This window comes from Dermacentor variabilis, chromosome 1 (genome assembly GCF_050947875.1).
Source record: "Dermacentor variabilis isolate Ectoservices chromosome 1, ASM5094787v1, whole genome shotgun sequence".
Taxonomy (NCBI): Eukaryota; Metazoa; Arthropoda; class Arachnida; order Ixodida; family Ixodidae; genus Dermacentor; species Dermacentor variabilis.
The window spans coordinates 69,846,490-69,873,687 of record NC_134568.1 but is presented as its reverse complement, the minus strand read 5'-3'; the positions used below and the strand labels follow the sequence as shown (position 1 = coordinate 69,873,687).

The 27,198-nt window shown below is 44.7% G+C and overlaps 1 protein-coding gene across 2 annotated transcripts in view; it reads left to right on the top strand.

Annotated features, from left to right (window-relative positions):
* Nucleotides 1-27,198, top strand: part of LOC142579081 (uncharacterized) — a 103,475-nt gene that overhangs the window by 41,548 nt on the left and 34,729 nt on the right. For both annotated transcript variants that reach the window (XM_075688942.1, XM_075688950.1), the window contains exons 5-6: nt 8,994-9,227; nt 16,189-16,299. In XM_075688942.1, the coding sequence (XP_075545057.1) occupies nt 8,994-9,227; nt 16,189-16,299 (345 nt within the window). The remainder of the gene's footprint in view (nt 1-8,993; nt 9,228-16,188; nt 16,300-27,198) is intronic.

Here is a 27,198-nt window from a genome sequence, read left to right as displayed (position 1 = left end):
CCGTCTTAGCCCAGCGTCAGCATGGCCAGGATCTCGTTATTGCTTATGCAAGCCGCCTCCTCACACTATCGGAGCGCAACTATTCCATTACGGAACGAGAATGCCTTGCTGTAGTCTGGGCGGTTGCAAAGTTCCGTCCTTACCTCTACGGTCGCCCTTTTTCCGTAGTCACTGACCATCATGCTCTCTGCTGGCTCTCATCCCTAAAAGATCCTACAGGCCGGCTTGGTCGATGGGCTTTGAGACTATAAGAATTTTCGTATTCTGTGGTCTACAAGTCTGGCCGCCTGCACCAAGACGCTGACAGCCTGTCGCGTTACCCTGTTGACGACCCTGACTCCTCCAATATTACCGGTGCTGCTTGTGTGTTCTCTGGGTCGCAGCTGCTTCATTTCGCCGACGAGCAACGTCGTGACGCCAACGTCAGAGGACTCATCGACCGTTTTGAACACTCTCCGGCTGACGCCACTCTACACCTCTTCGGCCTCCGCGACGGTACAGAGTACGGTCGCGGAGGCCGATTTTTTTCTGGCCTGGCCTTGCCCGTTCCGTACGAGGTTACGTCGCCGCTTGTGAACTTTGCCAACGATGCAAGAAGCCTTCCCAGCCCCCCGCTGGTTACGTGCAGCCGCTCGACATCCCTGCCGAGCCCTTCCATCGTGTTGGCTTAGACCTTCTCGGCCCATTTCCGGAATCTACATCAGGAAACAAGTGGGTTGCAATCGCGGCTGACTACGCGACCCGGTACGCCGTGACCCGCGCACTTCCGACCAGTTGCACAACTGACGTTGCGGACTTCCTTCTACATGATATCATTTTGATGCATGGTGCTCCGCATCAATTGCTAACAGACCATGGCCGTACATTTTTGGCGAAAGTCATTGACGACATCATGCGGGCCTGCTCCATTCAGCATAAATTTACTACCTCCTACCACCCTCAAACGAACTGCCTCACTGAGCGTTTGAACCGCACCCTTACAGACATGCTATCCAAATATGTTTCAGACGACCACCGTGACTGGGACCTGGCTCTACCTTACATTACCTTTGCATACAACTCTTCCCGTCTCGAAACTGCCGGCTTTTCCCCGTTTTACCTCTTGTATGGCCGCGAACCTATGCTACTACTAGACACCGTGCTTCCGTCCACCACAGCTTCAACTAGCGCTTATGCCCGTGATGCAATCGCCCGTGCTGACCATGATTGTCAACTTGCGCGCGTTCTTCTACAAGTCTCTCAAGACAAACAGAAGCGACGCTACGACCTTTGTCACCGTGATGTCCATTTTGCACCCGGCACCTTCGTGTTGCTTTGGTCACCATCGCGTAAAGTTGGCCTTTGTGAGAAACTGCTTTCCTGTTATACCGGCCCATATCGCGTGCTCCGCCAAGTGACCGATGTCACCTATGAAATTGTTCTAGCCACACCCACTACGTCCTCCGGTGTGACAACCAGTGACATTGTCCACGTCACCCGACTCAAGCCCTACAACTCTCCACGTGCCTTGGATATTTAAAAGCACCGTGACGGTGCTTTTGCCACCGGGGGGTAGTATTACGATATTATCGGTAGTTACCCGAGAGACGAGCCGCCGCAAGAACAACGACAAAGTGGGTCTGTGCCCTTGGCGCGAGTGAATGTCGGGCTGGCGCTCTGGCTCCAGTCCAGTGTAAATAGCCTGTAAATAGCCTCTTTCGTCTATGTCTTTCTACATGTAACAATATGTAAGAGTGTATGTACAGTGCTTGTGGCTCCTCCATTTGTATGAGGGCTTGCATCCCACTGTGCTGTCCTCTCATATTTGCAGCGGCATCATATTATTGCCCATGGCAATTGTCATTGCCAAGATTAAAATGGCAGAGGATGTCCTTTAGAAGGGCAGAAAGAGAGAGAGAGAGCAAACATCTTTAATGAACGTAAGGATGGCTTGATTAGCAGGAGTGGTTCCCTCTTCATGGAAATCCATGCGCAGTCTTGGCTGCGACTGCCCTCTCAACTAACATGATCTGGTCCAAGAGGCAGGAGCTCAACAGCAGCATCCCCCACTGCTCTTGGGGGGGGGGGGGGGGTAGGGGGTAGAGGAAGCAGGTCTGGATTTTGTTTGCAATCTATGACAATGTGCGAGAGGGTTCCTAGCTGTTCGCAGTATTTGCATTGTTTGTCATACCGAGTTGGGAACACGAGATGAAGCCTGCTTGTGTGTGGGAACGTGTTGATTTGCAACAATCTGAGTGTTGTCTCTTGAATCTGCGTGAGCTGTGGATGCGTGGGTGGGAGTGTTCTGTGGCTGAGTCTGTAATGTTGAGTGATTTCTTGGTATGTTGTCAGTCTAGTGAGCTATTCTGTGTCCTTCGGGGCAAAAATACTGGCCCCTCTGGTGTCCGCAGTGTTATAAAAGCCACAGAACAGCTCATGTGTTTAGAAGTTCTTTTTGACAACATGAAAGCAGACCAAAATTTGCTCCTTTGCAGATATGTCAGCTGTCTCATCCATGATCACGGCATAGTGCCCCACTTCACGAACCTCATTTGCCAGTGACCGGAGAATATCATGAGCCAAAATTTTCAACATTTCATTTTAAATGTTGTGGAAGAGCCACTTAGTTTAAGAATGCTATGATTGTAGTTCTGGAATGTCATTGGTGCAAATTTCCAGAAGCTGTCTTAGATTGCCTTCTGCATCATCATGACCACGTACTGCCAACCCCTGGCATGCTAAGTACTGCAATGAAGCTAATGTCACTATCAGTGCTTTCATTGCATCTTCCATTTTTTTTTTGCTTCCCAGTTACACAAGTAGTTGCTACAGGCACCCTCCTTTTCACAGCTGCAGTTCCGCTCATGGTCGCACGGTGCGGATACAAGGCCTCATGACTTTTAAATCTTATAAGTGCTTTTTTCCAGTTAGAAAACCCATTTTGCACAAATGTCGAGTGAGAATCCTTATCCCTAGAAATATTTGGAAGAAAAATGTTCTCCTCACAAGCGGTGTGACAGGTCTCACAAAATACCTTGTCCACTGATGTGTCATACAAAAGCCATTTGTACGCATGTTGCCAACTGGTTGTTAATGTCGTCCCTGTTGTGCTTTAACGTTAGGGACTGGATCCCCACCAACAATTCGTGTGCGTGTGGAGGCAGTGGTTACAGCGGCAGATGTCAAGCCTGTGCCACTAAGGCAATCCTTGGTAGGTTCAGAAGCGGACATTCAAGGTCCCATGCCGGCTGGATTGCGTGTCCTTTCGTTATCCTCTTTGGGAGGTCTGTTCTTCTTGATGAGATATCTGTCCATTGCTTTTCACGGTTTCCTGAAATACAATACCAGGAAGGTAAGACCACCAAGGAATGGAGGGCCAAAAGCGTGTTCCAGGTTTAAGAAACAGTTTGGGGCCAATCCACTCTGAAAGTGGAATGCCAGTGAAGCTGTCGTTGTGCTCCCAAATTCACCCTGAATCCATGGTGTGAACGTGGTTAGACAGCAAAGCCAAACGAGTGCACAAAACAAAAAACGATTGGCCGGGGCACAGTCCAAAGGAGTGCACGAAACAAAACACCTTTGTGTAGTGCACAAAACAAGCACCCCCCCCTGTGGTCAGCACCTATGAACAATGGCACACAACAATGCCTTATGCAAATAGGTCTTGCGATGTGTTCTGTGTACTCCATAGACTAACACAAGTGGTGCACCCAAGTAATGTTTAACAACTCATAGCTCTAGTATTGCACAAAATGCTGATGAACTTAAACATTTGCAGTAAAAATCACTGCCAATTATTGTCAATCAACACAAACAGCACAGAAAGCTCTGCTTACGTTGATTCCCACAGTGGATAGGATCACGTAACTTTTTTGAAACTGTTCCTGCATTTGTTCAATGAAAAAAAGGACTTCGTAGAGCAGAAATAGAAGGCCGATATAACCTCATTGAATTTTGTACCAAAAGTATGAAACTAGTGGCATCAGTGTGTGATGCCTAAAATCTAGCAATATTTTTTAGATTTTGGTGATCTTTAGCCGTGACCTGACGTTGCCATGGTCTATGACGTCATGTGAGCAAAGTTGATCTGGAAGTGACAGGTGGTGTTGCCTGCTATCTTTTACTTTTCTTTGGTAGTTGTTTTCTGGCACACCAAGTACCTGCTTTCAGCAAACTGCTTTCAATTAAAGCTATCTATATTCGCTATTCTGGTGATGTGAACTGCCAGTTTGGCTGAACAGATATTTTTCTTAGTGTCCCCTCAAGTTATTATGCAGCTTATCCTTGCATGTCATAATCAGATTTGGCAACAAGTTTTGTTCCTGTTTTGGAACTTGTGACATTTGAACAAGTTTCAAGCCTCTTAGTTGCATCTAGAATTACCACAGCCTACTTGCACAGTTATGGAGGTTGCCAAAATGAGTTCAATTTTCTTTTGCAGCAAAATTTTTTTTAAACATCTATTAAACCAATTTTTATATGCTAAGGGTGCATGTGCAACGGTCATGCTTGTGGTTCTTCCCAATTTTTCACTGTACTTGGGTTCAGGAAAACATTGAGCATAGTACCAAGGCCAGCTACATTAACTTTGGTGTAGATGGTGAGTTATGGGACTTCATCGGAATTTGAGGAACTGAGAAATTTTCTTAATTCACACCCATGCAAAGTAAGCAAAGAAATGCTACACATTGAAATTCCCAAGCATTGTATATAATGCTGCTATGATATGGAAAGGGCAGTAGACGCCTGTTAAAGCAAACTTGAAGGGACCACTAAAATATCTTTGTCTTATAAAAAATTTGTCTTAACAGAAGTGATCCACAAAACCCTAAATCTACCATTCCTGGTGCACCCAAATATGCACGACATAAAACAATTACTGAAACAAGCAGATTATGAAAAAAAAACATTTGTTGAATTTGCACGATTCAAAGTATTGCTTCATTCCCTCTTGAATAACTGAATTATTGTTTCCTGCTGGTTCTGTAAAAATCTGTGTGCTGTCACAAAAGCTGACATTTTAGCTAGCTTGTTCAAGAAAATGTTTAGTGCCATCATGTTGAAAAAATATGCCAGAGTATTCAGAGAATTATCATCTGCATCATGCATGAACACTGCTGGTTCTTGTGGCTGTTGGGCAGTGATCTCATCATAATTATCGGCCTATGGAGACACCCCGAGAACCTTCTCAGTTATTGTTTCTGTGGTGTAAGCCCTGCAGGTTTCGGTGTTCTCAATGCTGGTGTAGTTTATGTCCACAGAAACACCATTTGCTTCTTGTGTATTGCTAGCAGAGTTACCCTTTCCAAGTCTGCTGATCCAGGCAGACTTGGAAAGCCTGAGCCAAGTAGCAGGTGTTGGTGATGACTGCCAAGAATGGCTCGATTGAATTAGCGGTTTGTGTTTAGTGGCTTTTCTTTGCATTGGGTCTATGAGAAAACCTACCAAATGATCACACATTGTTCATTATGTCCCAAAATTCAGCTTATTTCTGTTTGTCTAAACAGGAGTTTACTGTATTTAATAATTTTTGCCAAGGTGGCACCTTCTCAAATTTCTGCAAACTGTTTGCAAATAGTGTAAGAATTGACAGCAAATGGCTAACAGACAGGTTTAATTCACACTTTGTTGTCTCTGGTGGTTGTGCTTGTACAATTAGTGACTATTGACATTGAATGCTACATAAGACTTGATGGTGCATCACCACTACACTTAAGAGCTTGTACCTCTGTGAAAGTGAAGGAAGTGCCGTTATTTGACATTTCTAACAAGTCCTATGGGAATGATTACGTTAGCCTGAGCAGTTACTTTTCCAGAATCAAAGGTTGCACACATTATTGTTCAGAGGGACAAAGCTGCCCCTCTTGGTAATTATTATTATTACTATCAGTATTCTCTGAAGTTTCAGACTACATTATCAACAGTAGAATGTCATGTTTTCTGTCTGTGCACATATTGATCACTGACAATCAATTCGTGTTACAAAATAGTATATCAGTAGGTTCAGATGAACAAATTTTCAAGTTGAATGCGTCGTGTGTAACCTAAAGTTTGCTCAATTTGTCTGCAGTTTGAACACCAGTTCATGGAGCACAGCGCTCCAATTGTCACCATGACATGCTGAAATGAGTTTGGCACGAATTCTAGATGCTCTTGCAATCACTGATTTGTAAATGCACATTGTGCAGATATCATGTGAACTCTTTGTAGAAGACAACATAGTGCTGCACTTGTTGGTTATAGCACAAGGACAACTTCTTGATTTTTGTGCCACGAGACACACCAATACTACCCTGAACTTGCACCATGTGAGTTAATGTTGAGAACTGGTTCATAAAGTGCAGGAAAATTGAAGAGCCCTCTATATACAATGATTCACAAAGAAACAGCACTGTTGAGTACTGGTTCATAAAGTGCAAGAGAATTGAAGAGCCCTCCATGTACAGTGGAGTTCTGTTACTTCGACTCCAGTTAATCCGATTTTCTACGGCTAATTCGATTCTGACCGAAGGTCCCAGCCAGCGCCCATACACTTCTATGTGTCCAAGGTTCCATTATTTCGATCTCAAAATTGGCCTTCGCCAAATAATTTTAATTTGACTGGTCCACTTTGCTGCAATACAGCCGTGTTCTGCTGTGAAGCATACCAAGAATGAAAACGAGCCACTGTTACGGGACATATTACATGTTCCTAATACTACAGGGGCGTAGATGCTGTCTCCGGTCACAGTACAAGCACCCGGATGGGAAATAATCATACTGGCAGCCTTTCAGAGCTGTTTCTGATGTTGCTGTGACAATTTGAGCTCTCGTTTTGCCTGCCATGCGTGTTTCGTATATGACACCGTTAACGGGGCCTAGTATGCGTTCTTTAATTACACTCTCCTGCACGCACTGTGCACTGACAGTGTGCACTGACACTGACTTGTGTTTTGAGAAAGCTAGCGAAAAAAAAAGCAGTAAAATGACACAACTCGGATAGCTGAGGGGACGTTTAAAGCCAACAAAAGAGCAGGGGTCTATCTAAAACTCTGAAGGCCTGCCGGTAAACTTATTAGGTGTCTCATGCTCGTACTGTGACCGGAGATGGTGCATGTGCATGCGTAAATGAAGGAACACTTGCTATGTCACGTAACAGTGGCAGCTTTCCTCGCTTGGTATGCTTCTGTGCATAACACAACTGTATTGCGGCAAAGCTAACATTAAATGCAATACTGCCAAGTGAGTCAGCGGCGTGTTTCGGCATTTCTTCTGCCTTTTGTTCAATTCGACTTGCTGGATGATTCGATGAGTTTCATCGGTTCTGTTAGTTTCGAATTAACTGAAGTCGACTGTACCCTGATTCTCACATTTCTGAGAACTGGTTCATAAAGTGCAAGCAAATTGAAGCGACCTATATATACACCGATTCTCACGATATGCAGCACTATTGAGAACTGGTTCTCAGCGTGTAGGCAAATCGAAGAGACCGACATATACACTGATCCTCATGTAGTTATGTGTATTAACGTCTTGCTTTGAAGTGCATGTTAGGCAGCCTTACTGAAGTGTTTACCCAAGCAGGTTTTTGCTGTGTATACTGAGGAGAGAACAATGTTTCAACCCCTTAAGGTGCTGTGTACACGATCACACGTGTGTGTCAAGATATTGCATCAACAGCAAAACCGTTGATAGAAGTAATGATATTTAAAATGTGTTTTATACATCTTGAAACTGTTCTTATTGAAATTGTGCTGCAAGTCTGAATAACGGGTGAAAAACGTTTTAGTGAAACGAAATTCATCGTTTTTAACAGTGCATCGCACCAAGTATAATTTTCTAGTTCCTGGATAGGTGCTTTTTAAAGGGACACTAAAGGAAAATACTGAGTCAATGTGGACTGTTCAAATACTATTCCAAAAAATTTGCAGCGCTTGTTTCTTGCCAAGAAAAGACAGTTTACGAAAAAATAGCATCTTAAGGGTCCGAATACCTTTATCGCCATTCAATTTTCCCGCTACCCAACCGGGGAGTGGTGATGGTGCATACACTGTCACTGCCCTTTGCTGCCGTCGGTTAGTAAAACGGTGCCCAACAGACGGCGGTATGGCTTGTTGAGCAAAACGCTAATGGAGAATGCAAGCCAAGGCAGAGCGGTGGGTTTGCCACTGTAGCTGCTTTTGGTCAAGTGGCGTGGACCATTCAGGCATCCCGCGACATCACATGGAAGCAGGATCTCTGCTACTTGCAGTTTGTGCAAGTTTCGTGATCTAGCAAAACCAGCGCAGTCCTACGAGATAACGAAACTACTGAAATGCGAAAGCGCGGACGGCGCAGAGTCGAGCGAAAACGAAGCCTTTTAACCGCCCACGTCTTTGTCAAGGGTAATACCAATGAGTTCTTCTTTTTTAAAAATGAAATAGAACTGGACAAGTAGCATTTTATTTTGTCTTAGAATGCAATATAATGATGTTTTTATAAAGAGTGGTCAAGTACCAGTGACTGAATTTAAATGAGGAGTGCCTTGGTCATCGAGCAAGTACTTGAATATCTCGGGGAGTCTCTAATCATGTCCTGCATTTACCTAAATTTCTCTACTACTAAGGCTCTGTTTGCGATAATATTGATGCCTTAGAGATTCTCAAGCGCTAATCTATTGCTTTAGCTTGACCTAATATTTGCCTTTAGTGTCCTTTTAAGCCTGCTAGACATGAAATAGTTGATGTTCTCATATCTAATGTTCCTGTAGTGAGTTTTCACATGGAGCCCACATTCTGTAAACTTGGCAAAACTCACTAAAATGTTGAAAATTGTGAACTATTCTGCACCTGTACACGTATGATTCTGAAGATGCAAGAAATGTGGGGAAAGTAAGTTTTCAATAAACAGAATTAATTGGCACCTGAAAGGATTAAAAACTAACAGATGCATTCTTTTAGCAAGGCTTATACTGACTTTGTGCAAGCTGTGGTTGGTGTGTTTGTCACCAGTGTCATTTGGCATGTGCCTCAGGTTTCTCGTGGCATTGTGTGCAGCTGACTGTGGAAGAATATGTGGCAGCCATGCAAGTTCTTGTGCACGATGTGCGCTTCACCCTCTACAATGTTTGCTACAAGCGGCTCTTGCTGGTCTGGGTGCTTCTGGGTTTCTTCATTCTTCTCTGCCTGCTGTTCTCTGGTGTTCGAGGCCTCGCCCTCTTTGGTGGTGGCGTTGTCTGGCTCGTGGTCAACGCCCTGGGCATTTTCGTCTGTATGTGGCTTAAATTCAAGGCAAGCACACTTCGCTTTATTTCAAGATATATATGTATATGCACACACGCACAACACACACAATTAAGCAATCAGCACTATGATATTTAGTGCCCTAAAGCAGTCAATTTTCTTCATTATTTGCTGTTAAATTTTTTTTAAATCCTGCAGATATAAGGAAATTTGAATTTTGGGGGTTAGTGCATTTATGGGAAAAAGATAATGAAATTTTTGCAGAAGTAGTTCAGTACTAAACTTGATGGACTTGAAAATAAGTTTGAAGCGCTAAATAAGATGTTACACTCGTTTGAAGCTTGACTAAAAAGGGCCATGTGCACCTTTTATTGTTATGAGTCACGAGTCGGATCCCCAGCTGCCGCGGTTGCTTTCAGTTTGGGCTGAATGCTAAAAGCACTCATTTGCCATACTTGGGTGCATATTAAAAAACCCCAGGTGATCGAAATTAATCCTGAGGCCTGCCCACTACGGTGTCATTCGTAGCCCATATGTTGTTTTGGGGCATTACTGTCGAGTGTAATTAGAGCTAACAACAATCCACATGCAAGAAGAGTACATAAAACACAGGTGCTTGGTTGCATTTGTTGTGTGTAAGGGTCTCTTTTTTAGCGCATTTGCCCCTCAACAGTAATGCATGACCAACTAGCCCAATAGTTAGTTCTACTCTTTTTTGGAGGTTCAACTTAACACTTTTCTGCCTGCGGGTAAAGCAGCTGTTTTTGGGTAGTCTAGTAAATACTTTCATTTTCTATCACAAAGCATTATTGATACTAAATTGTATAGTATCAAATTGGATAGGAAGAAATTTTCTTTCTGATGCACTAGTCCCAAACAACATGGGTATTAATGAAATTTTAGAATGTCTAAAAAAAAATTTTATAGAAAAAATGAAGTTCTACAAAAACATCATTGTTGCTTCCCACAAATAAAACCTATAAAAAATTTCGTAATATACATTTTTAATGCAACATTCTAGCAAATATCATCCTTCTATGTAATAAATTTCTTCAGGTTTAAAAAAAAATTTAACGCTAGTGACTAGCCCTAGCGCAATGCTGAGGTATGCTTCTGGCTGTCTTTTCCCACAAAACTCAACTCCCTGCAAGGCAGCCGGCAATTGATCAGGACCAAAGGATGTAACACCATGCAGATAAGAATTGGGACCTTCAGAACATTCAGCATACCTTTACTGTATATCAGTGCACAGCAGCTTTAAAGCGGTTCGGCGAATAAAGCAAAACTCCGTTCTGAAATATGAAAAACTGAAGTTGTCTTCTGTGTCAGTGCTGCTTCCAAAGTCCAAAAACTTGAATGCAGATGCATTGGAGTAGGAGAAATGCAACGTTTCCGGGCATGAGCGGCGTGCGGTGTCGACACCATCCTTGAAACTATGAGTGCTCATCGCGCTGACCATGCCCTTTCTCTGGAGGCACTTTAAAAATCTGCACCCAGCAGAAAATGAAAACTGAGATCATAGGTCGGTGCACTTACTCATGAGTGCACTCACTCAAATTCAATTCAAAGGCATGAGCGCGAGGGCCATTGAGTGTAAGCAGAGGTGAGTGCAAGTGTGAGTGAAGGCCAGTGAGTGTGAGTGGAGGTGGGTGCGAGTTCGAGTGAATGCCAGTGAGAGTGGGTGGAAGTGAGTGCGAGTGTGATTGAGTGCCAGTGAGTGTAAGTGGAGGTGAGTGAGTGCCAGTGTGTTAGCAGAGGCGAGTGCCAGTGATTGTGAGTGATGGTGAGTGCAAGTGAATGTGAGTGGAGGTGAGTGCAAGTGAGTGTAAGTGGAGGTGAGTGTGAATGTGAGTGAGTGCCAGTGAGTGCCGGTGATTGTGAGTGGTGGTGAGTGCGAGTCAGTTCCAGTGAGGGTAAGTGGATGCTTTTGAGTGTGAGTGGAGGTGAGTGCGAGTGTGAGTTGAGTGCCAGTGAGTGTTAACAGAGGCGAGTGCCAGTGAGTGCCAGTGATTGTGAGTGATGGTAAGTGCCAGTGAGTGTGATTGAGTGCCAGTGAGTGTAAGTGGAGGTGAGTGCGAGTGTGAGTGAGTGCCAGTGAGTGTTCGCAGATGCGAGTGCGAGTGTGAGTGCCAGTGAGTGTTAGCAGAGGCGAGTGCAAGTGAGTGCCAGTGATTGTGAGTGGTGGTGAGTGCGAGTGAGTGTCAGTGAGGGTAAGTGGGCGCTTTTGAGTGTGAGCAGAGGTGAGTGCGAGTGTGAGTTGAGTGCCAGTGAGTGTTAACAGAGGCGAGTGCCAGTGATTGTGAGTGATGGTGAGTGCCAGTGAGTGTGAGTGGAGGGGAGTGCGAGTGTGATTGAGTGCCTGTGAGTGTAAGTGGAGGTGAGTGCGAGTGTGAGTGAGTGCCAGTGAGTATTAGCAGACACGAGTGCAAGTGTGAGTGAGTGCCAGTGATTGTGAGTGGTGGTGAGTGCGAGTGCCAGTGAGAGTAGCGGAGGTGAATGCGAGCGTGAGTGGGCGCTTGTGAGTGCGAGTGGAGGTGAGTGTGAGCCTGGAAAATTTAAGGTGAGTGAGTATTCTCCCACACTGCCGACCTATGGCTGGCACACTACGGTGCTCTGTTGCTCGAGGTTCGCTCGCCCATAGCGATGTATTAAAACAGTTTGTTTTACGTCGTCTTGTCTGCGTGCCATTCCCTCCTCGATAATCAATGAGAGGCAAGCTCCAAGCGAACGCTGTTGAAGTTGGCGGCCGCTCGAAGTCATGAAGTTATTTAAATATAAAGCGTTAGTAATGGAACGACTAAGTTCATTCCGTTCCCTAATTGTTTTAAGGAAATATGAATATTTAGAGGAATTTGAGTTAAAGGTGTATTCATTAGGTGTTCTAGAGTGCTTGTGGCCTGTTGACCTAGAACAATTCAAAGAATTTCGTACGGATGTGTCAATCGTTTTGTCACCATGAATAAATTGAAACAAAAACTTAGGTCATGCTAGTTTTGCCCTGCTTTGCATTGTTAATAAACAGGCTCTTTCTAATAATTCAGTCTTATTATCCGTTAACTTGTATTTATTATAAGTGAGCCTTATTGCCTTCCTCTGCACCCCCTCTTATGAGCTCTTTTGTGTGCGTAAATCAAACAATACATGCGTACTCCAGCACTGGTCAAACAAAGAATTTTGTAGGCCAGCAGATTTATATCTGCTCGCGCAAGACGAAGGCGCTTTCTCAGAAAGATGAGTCGCTTTTGTTCTCAGCATATACATTGATTTCCACTTGAGGTTATGTTGTCAACATGGGTTTCCCATGGGAGAGCACATGTTAAAGTGACACCTAAATATTCGCCCTGAAATACACAAGTGAGAGGTATGTCATTAATAATGTAGGTAAAATCAGATATCTGTTTCTTTCTACTTACTGTTAGCATTACTTATCTTTGGGCATTTAGAGTCACCTGCCGCTCCTGGCACCAACAAAAGATAGAATGTTGTATATGATGATCATCGTTGCAATTGATTTCGCGGTACGAAAACAGTCGTCAGCGAATAAACGGATGTTAACACGTAATCGGGAAGACAAATCGTTTATGTATATTAAAAATAAAACTGGGTCCAAAACGCTGCCTTCTCGCCCTCCAGAAGTAATAAGTTCTAAACTGGAAGCTTAGGTCTGAATATACACGAATAGGGGGGGGGGGGGGGGGTGAGCAGCAGAGGGTAGCACACTCACTCATGAGTGCACTCACTCACATTCACTCACACTCATTTAAAAGGCGTGAGTGCCAGTGAGTGTGAGTGGACGTTGTAGGAGTTGAGGAAAACTTCAGGATGAAAACTTCAGGATGAAAACTTGGGAGGTTTATTTACATTATGTACAGTGGGAGTCAATTAACAGTCGTAAAAGTCATTACGGGCCGGCAGCAACTCGGATGCTGCGACCCGTGGCAAGAAGCTCGAAAGAGATGAATCAAGGAATGCTCTCCTGCTGCTCCCAATCTGCGTCTTTTAAGCCCTTCGGTGTCTCGAAGACACGTCACATTCGGCCAATGGGCGAGCCCGCTCAGGTGACGCCATTTTCGGCCAATCGGCGAGCCCGCTCAGGTGTCGTCATTTACAGCCAATGGTAGGCGCCCGTGCGATGGTGTCACACCCGGCGGAGAAGGTTGCTGTTTGGTCCTCAATTGTCCGAGGGCTTCCTTCTCCCCGCGGTCTTGCCTTGCTGATTTGCAATGCGTCGTCACACTAGGCGGACGGGGGGCGACGCTACCATGTTTTCACGGCGCACTACGGCCGTCGTGCTTCGGGACCCACTTTACCCGCAACAGTGCCAGGCTCTCGCTTCACTTTCGGGGAGAGTCAAGCAGTGAATAGCTCCACCTGCGGCACACGAAGTAGGGGGCCGCCAACTTGTTTGCATGTGCCGCGCCTCAGGAATGTGGTATCCGTGCTTCTGCGCTCCTTAATTAGCTGTGGTGCGATTCGATGTGGTCTGGTGAACTCGAAGTAGGCTCAGGAAACGGTCCTGTATCTAACAACGTGAGTTCCAGTGAGTGTGAACGGAGGTGAGTGCGAGTGAGGGCCAGTGATTGTGAGTGTAGATGAGTGCAAGCACGAGTGAGTGCCAGTGAGTTTGAGCGGAGGTGAGTGCGAGTGCGAGTGAAAGCCAGTGATTGTGAGTGGAGGTGAGTGTGAGTGAGTGCCAGTGAGAGTGAGTGGAGGTGATTGTGAGCGTGGGTGGGTGCTTGTGAGTGTGAGCGGAGTTGAGAGTGAACGTGAGTGAGTGCAGGGCCTCAAAAAACTATGGTGAGTGAGCGTGAGTGAGTATTCTCCCACACTGCCGACCTATGACTGAAACTGACTAAATAGATCCTAAATAACCCAATAAATGCCTGTCTGTCTGAAACTATCTGAAAGCGCTCGCAGAGCGGCAAAATATGAATTCGCAATCGTTGATAGTGGGCTCTCGATGGGAATAGGCCAGTGCAGGAAAGTGTTATTTTATTGCTGGGGCAATGAAAAGGCCAGCATGAATTGATCTGAGCATAAAACACTAGTGGTGGTTTCCTACTAATGCCATGGATTTAGGAGTAATTTTGTGATTACTTATAGCTAGGGTTTCATTTTGGGCTAGCAGCATTTTTGGTTTAAACAGAAAAAGAAAAGTTAAATTTCAGCTGAATTCTTTTTTCAAAGTTCAGTTTTAACCAAATAAAGGTTAGTGAAATCAAATTTACCTGAGAGCTCAAACAAACATTCGACATGTAGTAGTAAGCCTACATGTGTTCCAGTACAAGGAGCCTGGTAACGTCAAAAATATGTGCCAGCCTGTTCCTGAGGCAATCTTTACTTAGTTCCTTATTAGCACAGAAAGCCCACAATGTGGCGGCCAGGCTCGGCCTGCCCATCCCAACGTAGGGGCGGCCAACTGCGCGATAATCGCATATCTCAGGACTCGCAATAAAGTTTTTCCATCCATCCATCCATTTTGCCTGCTGTTGTTATGAAAATGACAAGTGGGAAGGGGTCTGGGGTATAAAGATAGAGAGCCCTCGGGTCTTTGTAGTCTCTGCGCTGCATACTAGGGGTGTGGAAATATTTGAAGCTTTCAAATAATTTAGGTCGGCCTTCAAATGGAATAGCCACTATTCGAAAATCCAAATATTTATCAACTAGCTTTTGAATATTTACATTGACTTTACACTATTAAACATAAAATTGAATAAGAAAGGTGGTAACTTTCATCCCATACACAGCAGACATAACAGTGGACAGCATGCTGTGTCATCCAGACAGCCAGATTTTTCTGGCAAAACACGATCACTTGCGGTAAAATGTCATTTAGACACTCTATTCGGTAGTAGATGTTCCTTGGTACTATGTTTATAGATGCAGCGCCTGTGACCTCTTATTGGATTAAGTATGAATGTACCATTGCAACAAGACTGGCACCATATCCATGACCATTTGAACTAGAGAAAAATCCTTTCGCTCTGTCATTGCTGCAGTTCGCATGCATTTTTTATGTAGTTGCGAAGGTATAAACAGATTAATTAGCCAACAAGGCAGCCTTTCTCAACTTGATATGACAGTTCTCAGGGCTGTGAAGAAAATAATTATGCAGGAAATAGTGCGATGAAAGCGACTAAATACAATGTTTTAGGGCGCAATAAGAATTTTGCCAGAATTGTGCCCGTTATTTTTCATCGACTTGGCTAAAGTTAGGTGGGACACCCTGTATTGGAGAGAGTCATGACAATGACAAATCTGGGTTGGCAATTTTAGTCTTACTGTAATTTAACTCTCACTGAAGTTTGCTCATGAATAAACAGAACTTTGATTGCACTACATTTTGTGGGTTGGCCAAAGATACATTGCAGTTGCAGCTGCTGGTGGATGGAAATTTAGGAGTGGAACTTGTGTACACTGTGTACCAGTATGAATGGAGACAATTATTCTGTCTTCTGACAATGATTATTGCAATAGTATCAGTCAGGACCTTACTCACCGTTATTTGCTATACAGTTCATGCTGAAGAATCCTGCCCATTTACCTTATTTTACCTTGGCACATGAACAAAGAAAATTACTACCTTTGAATGCAATTCTTGTTTGCCTTTTCTTATTGGCACACCGTGCACATAAAAAGGATAAGTGCGAAACTGGACCCATTGGAGGCCCTTTTTCCTTCTTCTTATATTGTCTACTATTATCTACTATAATGATTATTGAGAGACATTGGGAAAGTGATGCTGTGGTTGGGGGGGGGGGGGGTATAGGTTCCCTGAGTACAGTAAGACCTTGGATTTTGCATGATGCTCTCTGCACGATTCTTGGAGTAGTTTGGACCACAGCATTTTCTGTGAGTTATCATGCAAGACAGATGTAAAGATAATCACATTTTGTGCAGTGAGTTTGGTGTGTCCATGGTAATAATTCAGTGTAAAGTATTGTATGTCTCATAAAAGGATAGCAATAGCACTTCTGCTGTTTTTTAAATTGCATTTTGCTGTTTTCAGTTGCTCCACATGCTCGAGCGGTGTATTGCCAGCATCAACAGCCTCTTCTTTCGTCACAAGATATTGCTTGGACTTGACGACCGTGGAAAGATTTCATGTCACAAAGTTCACGTATCCTTCTAACCTCACATGCTTGTGACTACTTGTTGTCTTGGTGTGGTAGCTAGTGCATGAGTGATGAAGAAACCTGTTGGAACACACGCGAGCACAGCATAAATGTAAATACAAGTCATATGACATTTGACTGGGAACGTTATGTATTTCTGATGTTCTGCCCACAACGTTGTGCACAATGTCGGTGCACGTTCATTAATAGGAAAAAAAGAAGCACAAAAGAAAGATAGGTACAAAAATTACAGCAGGATGTGTACTCCTGCTGTCTTTCTTGTACCCATGTCTCTTTCAGGCTTCTTTTTTCCTCTTAATGAACATCTACTGACTCACTCAGCAGCTTAGTTTGCTTATTCGTGCTGTATTTCTTGTACTTGTCCTTGCTCGTTCTCATTTTTTTGCTGTTTATAAGCTCCTAGTTTATGTAGTGACAGCACTAATGTTACATTTTTCTTTAGCTCTTGTTCTAGCAAATTCTAGCAAATTGATAATTCACCTGGAAAGCAGAAAAAAATTTGTGGAGGCATCCAGTTCATTACTTGCTGTTCAGAACCAAAGATCTGAAAATAATGAATGGCAGGGTTGTCCCTTGTTCAACAATAGCGGGGACAATTCAGTGGCACATAAAGTCTCTATATTGCGTTGAAACGAACTTTTATTGGTGCACTTTTTAGTAAATGCTTGTATCATACTTTGCATTTACTGCTTGCTATTTATTATACATGAATTACAAAATTGTGCACACAGTTTTGCCTCCAATTTTTTATTTCATAATTTGCAGAATACCTGTTCTTTGTCATGTATGTTAAGCAGTGGAACAAATTTTCATGCCAGATACCTTCAGGTCACTCACCAATTATACTACATGTGTAAGTTCAATGTCTCCCTCTTTTCAATGAGGATGTTTTGCAGTCTTGGATTTTGGTAAACCTCTGAAATATGTGAACAGTCTACATTTGGGGTACATTCTATTGAAAAGAAGTAAAGGTCAGTTGACTGTTGTCCCTAGTGGCTATCTGGCCTTTACTTTCTTGTGATAGGCTGTACCTTCCGGTTCCAAGAGGTTATGCAACTCGTCAAGTGGTTGAAGTGTTGCATGGTCAATACAGAGCATCATCAGTATGTGTCAAAAGTGACCTGAAAACAGTTTTAGCCAGGAAAACATAAACATTGCATTAGCAGAAAACAATTGGTACGACGTAGATTCTGGTATGACTTGCAGCGCGGTAGAATGGCGGCTACTCCCACTATTGGAAACTTCTTGGATATAGTTATTGGCATGATAAGTTGTGTGTCGGATTTCACATGTAATTGTATGGTACCATGGTTTCGCTGACTTCATTGCTTGTATTTAAAGCGATGCCATGTGTGGTGCAACTTGATACCTGTGATAAGTTACGCGAACATTCACAAGACATTTGATACTGTTGCTCATTTGTGACCACTAAAAGTAACTTCTAGCACATGCCTCTGCGGCCAGTACTGTCCTCTGATTTGTGCTTGCATAGCCTCTGTATGAAAGCAAATACACTGACCAAAGTGCCCATCTATAGCTGTGCTTGTAGCTGTGCCTAGTGTCTCGTGCCACAGCATTTGGTGTACAGTAAGTTTCCACTTATTAATCTCCCGTTAATTCAATCTTTTAATTCATTTGATACCAACCGAAGGACCTGGCTGGCGCCCATACATTTTTATAGGTCCAAACTTCCATTATTTTAATTCCAAAATTGGCCATCACTAGATAATTCGAAACGCCTCGTCAGCTTCGCCGCAATACAGCGATATGCGGTGAAGCATGCGCAATTAATCGCGGTGAAGCATACTAACAGAAATAGAAGTTCTGCGTCAGTTGCAACATCTTGTGCCAAACTACTGAGCTGAACCTACTTGCGCCAAAACACAGTCGCTTAATTTTGTTGGACGTTCTTGTTCAGTGACACAACCACACAACCAGGTGTTGGCTTGCACTTAGCCCTAGAAGCCTAACTAAAGCAATTCATTTCAGCGTCGGCATTCCTGGAGTGTGGGTGTGTTTGGTGGTGCATTATAACGTGGCCGCAGGAAAAGAAAATCGTTTCTGCTATGCAGTGCATTCAAATGTTTCACATCAGTCTTACACATAATATGTGGACCAGCTTAAACTGATTTGAACTGACGCTCTTTTTATGGGGCAGTCGGGAAAGATAGCTGCGCTCTCGGCTTAAGAAATAAGTAGTGTGATCTGTCATTATATATTTTAGCACTAGCTTGTGTATGCCTGATTAATAAATCTGCATTGTTTAATGGCAAACACCATGCATGTAACTTTAAAATATATTTCGCATGTGCACCACGTCCAGTTACCGGGATGGTAGTGCGGCACGCTGACAAATGAGCTGCTTGCTTTCATGAAACTTCTTGACTAGGAATATCCAATGGCAGCCGTAATCGTCAATCAAATTTGCACTCAGGGTACTCTGTATTCTGCACAACCACACCATACAAGATCAGACTTTTGCAGCCGCAAACTGAGGATGTAAAGTTTTGGTTTTAGTATATTGTAGCAGCCGAATGGCAGTCATAAAGGGTCGCAGAATATGCAAATGACAGAAATTGCGCTTGCGGCAATGGTGTTCACGACGCGACTTGTGCAGATAGGGTTTCAAAATTTTAGGAAACCATTCTTTGGCATTGAAAATATCAGTCGCAGTTTTACACTGACTTTATGGAGCAGCCCTAATAGTCGAACTTGTGCAAAATTTTAGTCGATGACACTGATCGGTAAGCCACTGAACACTTCTTTTTCCTTTATTCTTTTCATAAATGTCAGAGTTATTCTTCTCGCAAAGTTATGTGGAATACTGGCAAACATGCAATGACCAACAAATTTAAAGTAACTTCACATTTATTCTGTGGTACTCTGCTATGCCAACTGAATGTCACCAAGAATATAAGAAATAACTGAGAGCACTACACAAACGGCATACACTGTATGTTGATGGGTGTTGTTCATGGTTGTCACAGTCAATATTTCTTGTTCATTGTGCACGAGTACTTCTGATTAGCTAACTTTATGTACTTACCTAATCGACAAGATGTCAATGGAAATGTTGTGGAGGATGTTAAAATATAAACAATAACTGGATTTAAAGCAACCTAGGATCTGCATTAACGTTGACAAGCATTAACAAAAACCTATCAACATAGAATGGATGCTGCTTGCGTAACTCCCTTGGCTATTTTTTTTTTTCTTGGCCACATTTAGTTGGCACGACCACATTGTAACTTAATAGCGGTTTCCGAAAACATGTATGGGCTTCCTCAGGTGTATGACATTTAGTGAACTTTCCTTTAGTGAACTTTCCTCCACCTTGCGGGCTTCCACAAAACTGATAGGCCGTAACCTAATAGTGTTCTGTAAAAGTCAAATGAAGAACATCTTTTCTTCATTTGTCTGTATTTCACTCATGTTGAGCTGTACTTAGCATGCTCCAAAACGCGTGTCTTATGCTCCAAAATAAAAAATTCCTGCTCCAAACCTGCTCCAATATGCCAAATTTGCTGCTCCCAGCGCTGCTCCAAAGCAGCAAATTTGCTGCTTCCATCTCTGATACCAAGAATCAAAACGAGCCACTGTCACGGGACATGTTACATGTTCCTAATACTACAGAGGTGCATGTGCAGTCTTCAGTCACAGTATAAGCACCCAGATACCTAATAAGCATACTGGCAGCGTTTCAGAGCTGTTTCTGGTGTAGCTGTGGGAATTTGAGCTTGCGTTCTGCCTGCCATGCTTGTCTCGTATATGACACCGTTAACGGGGCCTAGTACACGTTCCTTAATTATACGCGTGCGCATGCGCCGTGCACTGGGAAGTGGAGAAAAACCATCTGTGTTTTAGGAAAGCTAGTGAAAAATAAGCCAGTAAAATGAAACAACTCGGAAAGTTCAGGGGACATTTAAAGCGAACAAAAGAGCAGGAATCTATCAAATTCTTAAGGCCTGCTAGCAAACTTGTTAGGCATCTCCATGTTACTGTTACCGGAGACGGCACATGTGCATGGGTAAATTATGGAACACATGCTATGTCCTGCAGCAGTGGCACCTATCCCCCACTTGGTATGCTTCAATGCATAATATGCACTGCAATTAAATGCAATAATGTGTACTGCAGAAAACTGCGCCGCTACAGCTTTTTCGCGCCGCGAACGGGTCGGTCGTGAACCGATGAGAGTGGCCCTTGCAATTATGTGCACTCGGGGAAACTGGTGTCATGTGGACCTGCCCAACCGCTCAATTCACATTTGCATCTGGTGTCAGCTGCACCGCTCGTTTTGCACCATCGTCCGCTTGTGTCAGCTCTCACTCGCACTTGCTTTGGTTGGCTTGGTGTGCGATTGTTTTTTTACAATGATGAGTCTAAACCGAGACGTCCCGATGGAAAGATTTTTGGAGACAGTATGCCATATCAGATTCTGCACAACCAGATGAACCCTGAATACAAGAACACAGAGGTGACACCCAGTACCTAATTCTCATTGTCTATTGAATGTGGCGATGCCGCAACAGAAGGGAGCTCCCCAACATCTTTGTGATCAGTGGCAATGGCGTTGTCATCTTCATAAGACATGACTTCCATTAAGAACGAAAGACAAAAAATGTAAGGACTGCGCCACTGTGTCAGCAGACAAAGGAAAAAGCATGCTACATCTCGCACCTACACGCAGAGTAAAAAAGAGGGAGAGATTTTCATGCTGTCATGTGACTGCCACAGTGGCTCGCCGCCAGTTGGTATGACCGTACTGCTGCAGCTGCATTTTAACACCAGCGGCTCACCACGTGCATTTTTCTGCTAGTGTGGCTGGGGATTATGTGGCTTTATTGCGGTGAAGTTAACTTCAAAGGCAAATACTGCCAAGTGAATTAAAGGGCCCCTGAAATTTTGTAGATGCGTAGGGTACAGCTAAAGTTAATCATTAACACCACAATTCGTGTGAAATGTCTGATATTAAGAGAGGTACGGGCAATTACAAGTTACCCTCCTCCATACTCATGCATTTTCCTCTCAACTCATTCGCCGAGTGATCGGGGCTAAGCTCCGCCTTCACTGGCTCTGCGTTACGATGGCACGTCGTGTCATCGACTTCCGGCTCTCTATAAGCGAGCGCGCGAAGCCTCTCCAAACTCTCCGCCAGCTGCTTGGCAGTCGACCCCAAGCGAGAGATATCGAAGCAGCGTGCGTTGCAAGCATTCTGTCGCAGCGCTGAACGTGTCTGGTATTCCAGTAACCACAGGCAAACTGAGCGTTTCGACGGATGGCTGGAGGCATAAACTCAAGCTGATGAAGCAACTTTAGTGAGACATACGTGAACGACCTGATCAGTCTGCACTGTCCAGCCACCTGTTGGCACAGAGCTTAACCAGTCAAACAAAGTGCTAATATTGCTCTAACCAAGTGCAAAACATTTTAAATGTTTACAAAAACAATGTGTTAATGATTACACCACTGTGAAAAATTTACAGCAGCAGCAAAGAAGAATACATTTCGTTACTGCTACTGTGTGTAGTTGAGTACTGTGCCACCAGGTGGCTGCACCTTGCAGACCATTCACATATGCACTTCTGCTCATCCCGTAAAATGACACGGTCAAACGGCCAGGCCCTGTCCCCTTGTGCTTGCGTTTATCCTAATACCGGACTCGCAAAACGCTGTTGCGTTAGTTATCTTGCAATGTAAAATGACGGCCGCAAACGTGCAAATCCTGGCACCTATCGGATAGCAGCAGTCTGATGCACTGCAGCCAGTCCGCTCTTCTGCTGCCTTGCAGAGGGACCCGATGTCGCAGCTTGACATATTGCCAGCCGCTACATTTGGAGTCCACAACGCAACAAAGTCTAATCATAGTGCTCGCGAATAGACTGAGACAGACTCTGACCGCGGAGCTATCATCAAAATGTAGCACGTTGTAAACAAGGGGACGACGCTAGCTGTGTGCTGGAAGTGCTTAAGTGTAGTGAGAAATTGTTCTTGTGATTTTTCTTTCTGTTACTTTCTTTCTATGGAAACAAATTAACTAAAATTCCAACTATTACGAACATCATTTGTTCACCATAAAGGAGGAAACATCGATAACGCGCCACTAACATTCCAACTATTACGAACATCATTTGTTCACCATAAAGGAGGAAACATCGATAACACGCCCTGAGCAGCCAATCGGATAGCTTGCCCTACTGACGTCAATTGGGTGATTTATGTCATATGGGTAGGGGCAGCTGAAATTTCTGCCGAGCAGTGTGCTGCGATCGGCAGCGATCTACATTTTCAAAACCTTATAATAAACCTTATAATAAATTATATGCTTTACATGGAGCACTTAGATGCATCAATTAATGATCAGAAGGACTTATTCCAAAGACTCAGTATGTTTGTTCAAAATCGTTTCAGGGTCCCTTTAACGACGATTCGGCATTTTTTCTGCCTTTTATTTAATTCGACCCACCGGATAATTCAATCAGTTTCGTTGGTCCCATTAGGATCGAATTAACGGAAGTTGACTGTTCATGCCATGTGCCAAATGCTGATAATTTCAGTGCCATGTAATATTTAAATAATGAGTAAATAACAATGAAATAAATAAACATCTGCTGGTAATGAATCTGACCCTTGTTGATTCTGAGACTTGCACAGAACCATTTTGAAAAATCAGGACATCAGATATCATTAGCCTAAATTGAAATCTGAGCTGGGGAAAAAAAAAAGCGAGGGAGTGAGAGAGAGAGCGGCTAAACAGATGACAATACAGTGGAACCCCGTTCATACGTTTTTCACCGGACCGGGGGAAAAAAACGTAACAGCCGGGAAAACGCAACAGTGAGGAAAGCTCCGAAAATGAATGAAAAAAAAGGGCAGCTTCAACTATAGACAATTTATTTCCACAGAGTGCGCTTAGGACTTAAAAAAGCCTAGAATGATGGCTTGCCGTTTCTTTCGCTCGGTATAAATCGCCACACGTTTCTCAATAGCCTGGAAGGCCGCATTGCTGTCAGCGTCGCTGTGAGGTGCGACGTACCTGCAGAGGAGGTCTAGAGCCGCGACGGCTTCTCCAAAGCTAGGGTTTGGCCACTGCCCGGCATCATGCGGCTCGTGCTCCTCGTCGTCACCGCGCCACGGGAATGGCAACGGACGAAGGAATATCCGCGGGAAATTTTGCCCTCTTTGGCGTAATCATGCTAACCTGCTAACGACTGTTTAGTATTGCTGCGGAGCGCGCGCGTCCGAGCAGCCCGGTTGCGCGCGGCGCGGCGTGGGAGAAATGTAAACAAGAGAGGAGAGCTGTCCCGGTAGGCGGAGCAACGCCAAGTTCCGGTTTCACTTTTGATTCACAAAGAGTGACGTGAGGGCCTCTCCCGAGTTTCCTTCCTCCGTGAGTCGACCCGTCCAACAACCATGCGGTGACTCTAATCACAGTGATGATAGTGAGAGCATTTTTCACGAATGGCCACTTAGTGCGGCCTCTCGAACTGGCGTGCAGCTTTTTGCAGCCAGTTCCATAGCCAAGCCCGGCCAAGCCCAGCCAAAACTCGTCAAAAGCCAAAATGGCGGTTGGGGCGCGTTGCCTACTTCAGCCCAGGCGGGTTCGGGGTGCTAAGTTGCGACGTATCATGCGGGAACGTTTTCACAGCTACGACGTAACAGCGGGGTTCCTTATACATTGAATCCTATGGAAGCTATGCCGGGACCGGATGAAAACGACGTAGCAGCCGGGAAAACGCAGCAGTGAGGAACGTAACAGCGGGGTTCTACTGTATACTGAAATACAGTGGGCGTCTATAAATACAGCCTTGACAGGACCCATGAAATTGAGTGAATTACTCGGTGGGTCAAATTAAAAAAGTGGCAGAAAAGATGCTCATTTAGAAGTATTTGCCCTATTCCAACATGCTTCCGAACGTAACACACACTCAGTTTTTAAAGCGAAGCTTTCTTTGCCTCTTCATTGCTGCTGCTGCTGCTGCTGCTGCCGCCGCGCACACGACATCACGGGGTGGTTGAGAGCATGTATATAGATGACAGGCTCGAGTAAGAGAGGAAAGGTGACGGGAGTTTTCACCCCCACTGCGTTGAATTTGCACACCCTCTGGAGCTCCCTGGCCATGGCCACATTAGCCGCTTGACAGCTGTAATTATCCATGACTCCCCTCAGAAGCATTGCAGAAACTGTAGTGCTTCCCTTTCTACTAACGTGTGAGGCCATAGGGGACGCAGATAGAACTGTAGAGAGGAGAAGGAGAGGGAGGAGAAGAGGCAGTTCCCATATAAGAGAGGGGGGAGGTGACATGAGAAGGCAAGGAAACCTCACTACTATACAACAGTGGTTGCGGGGAAACAGGATAAGCTTAAGTTCAGGGTATGGTACAGTCTGTTGCTGCTATTTGTGAAATAAACGCCAAGCAATTATGTAAAGTGGACAATTACACAGGATGTGCAGAAGCAGAGCCGCATTAATTAAAGCGCACCGCTGGGTCCAGGAGACACTACGGAAGTGGTCAACCGTCAAATCAACACTTCTGTGCCTGCCGCATTAGCTTTCCGGCTGTGGCATTGCTAGAAGTCATGGATTTGATCCCAATCGCAGCCGCCGCATTTTGATGGGGGTGAAATAAAAAATGCATGTGCTTTAGATTTTGGGACATGTTAAAGGACATCATGGTGTCAAAATTAATACGTAGTCCGCCACTATGGCGTGCCTCATAATCTGAGTGGTTTTGGCACGTACAGCCCCATAATCCAATTCAAGTTTAATACTTCTGCCACAATGCGATGTACCACGTGAGGCAATGACAATGCTCAACCCTCTCAGGGGTTATGAAATATGGCGCACAACAACGCCTCAAGCAAACACCTCAACCTGTGTGTTCTGTGTACTACGCAGACAAACAGCAGTGGTGCACGCAAGGTAACATTTGACATCAACTCACCACTCTCATGTTAGCCTAAACGTTGAAGAAATTAAGCTTTAGCCGTCAACATCACCGCTAATTATCGTCAATCAAAGCATCCAGCACGGAAAGCTTCGCTTACATAGATTCCCACAGTGCGTGGGATTTGCATAATTTGTTTTATGGCTTCAAAGTATATAGATAGTTAACTTAGAAATGACATTAGAGCCTTAAACAGTGCATAAATCTAACATATGCCAGACTTCTGGACAAGAAATGCATGCCTTCGTTTATGTCAATCAAAAGCGTATGAAACCAGCAAAGTTTACCTCCACAGAATGAAAATTTATATACACGTTTGTCTATTGTCGTCACTCTTAGAGAGCGACGAGAATTTCGGTTTTCGCTCTCGAGCGAAGACCGAAAAACCCTCCTACAACCACGACGCATTCTGCCACCTCGACGCATTCTGACCCCTCGTTGCATTCCGACAACACGACGCGACCCAATGCAGTGAAGCCACAAAACACGAAGCCACGACCCGACACCACAAGTTCAATGGCGCGGCTGAAGGCCACAGCAGCACCTTGCCACGAGGCTTCCACCCGACACAGCCGCGACCGTGCGAAGCGACAGACCGCACAGTCAGTGACCGACTGACATCGAACCCGAACACCAAGTGCCGACTTACAAGTTACCCTAGATGGACATACAGTGGTTGCACTCGTCGACACTGGGGCCGACTACTCTGTCGTTAGTGGACGATTTTTGTCACAACTCAAGAAAGTCAAAACTGCATGGGAAGGTCTTCAAATACGCACAGCAGGAGGCCACTTCATAACCCTGATGGGACGATGCACTGCGCGAGTGGCTGTTCACGGTCACACCTACCCTATGAACTTCATCATCCTACAGCACTGCTCTCGCGACGTAATCCTCGGTGTGGACTTCCTGAATGAAAACGGTGCAGTGATCAACCTGCAGACGAAAACCATAACACTGATGACAAAACGGTCAGAAAGAATGCAAAGCAATCATTATCATCGCGGCGCGTTCACCATCCTCGACGATCAAGTGAGCCTCCCGCCAAATGCTAGCATCATGGCACTCTGTCGAAACAGACGCATTCTCAAGCGGTGATGCAATTGTCGAAGCGAACTTGCAGCTGCTTCTGGATCGCCAAATTTGCGTCGCACGCGGTGCCGTTCATCTGCGTGAAGGCAGAGCGGCTATGCTAATAACCGATTTCAGCACGGAACACAAGCACCTCAACAACGTTTTCGTACGACGGTCGCTTTCTTGGAAGATTTCGCCGAAATAAGCAACGCATTAGTGCTCTCAGAGTCGTCCCATGAGGCGTCGTCGACGGTGACTGATAAGGTGAACTTCGACATTAACCCCGCCCTGCCTCAACAAAAGCAAGAAAAGCTACGTCGCCTTCTTCTGCTATATTCCGAATGTTTTTCAAAGTCGTCGAGGATCCGGCAAACGCACATAGCGAAGCATCGCTTTATAACCGATGAATTGGCTCGTCCCGTCCGCCGAAGTCCCTACCGCGTTTCAGCGCGAGAACGTGAAACAGTCAAGACACAAGTTAAAGAAATGCTTCGCGACGTCATTCAGCCGTCCAAGAGCTCGTGGTCGCCAGTCGTGGTGCTTGTAAAGAAGAAAAACGGTACCCTACAATTTTGCGTTGATTATAGGCGTCTCAACAGCGTCACGAAAAAAGACGTCTACCCGCTTCCGAGAATCGACGACACGTTAGATCGACTGTGCAGCGCCAAGTATTTTTCGTCGATGGACCTCCGGAGCGGCTACTGGCAGATTGAGATTGACGAGAGGGACCGTGAGAAGACTGCCTTCATCACACTGGACGGTCTTTACGAATTTAAAGTTATGCCATTCAGACTATGCTCATTGCCAGCGACATTTCAGCGCGTCATGGACACCATGTTATCTGGGCTGAAATGGCAGATA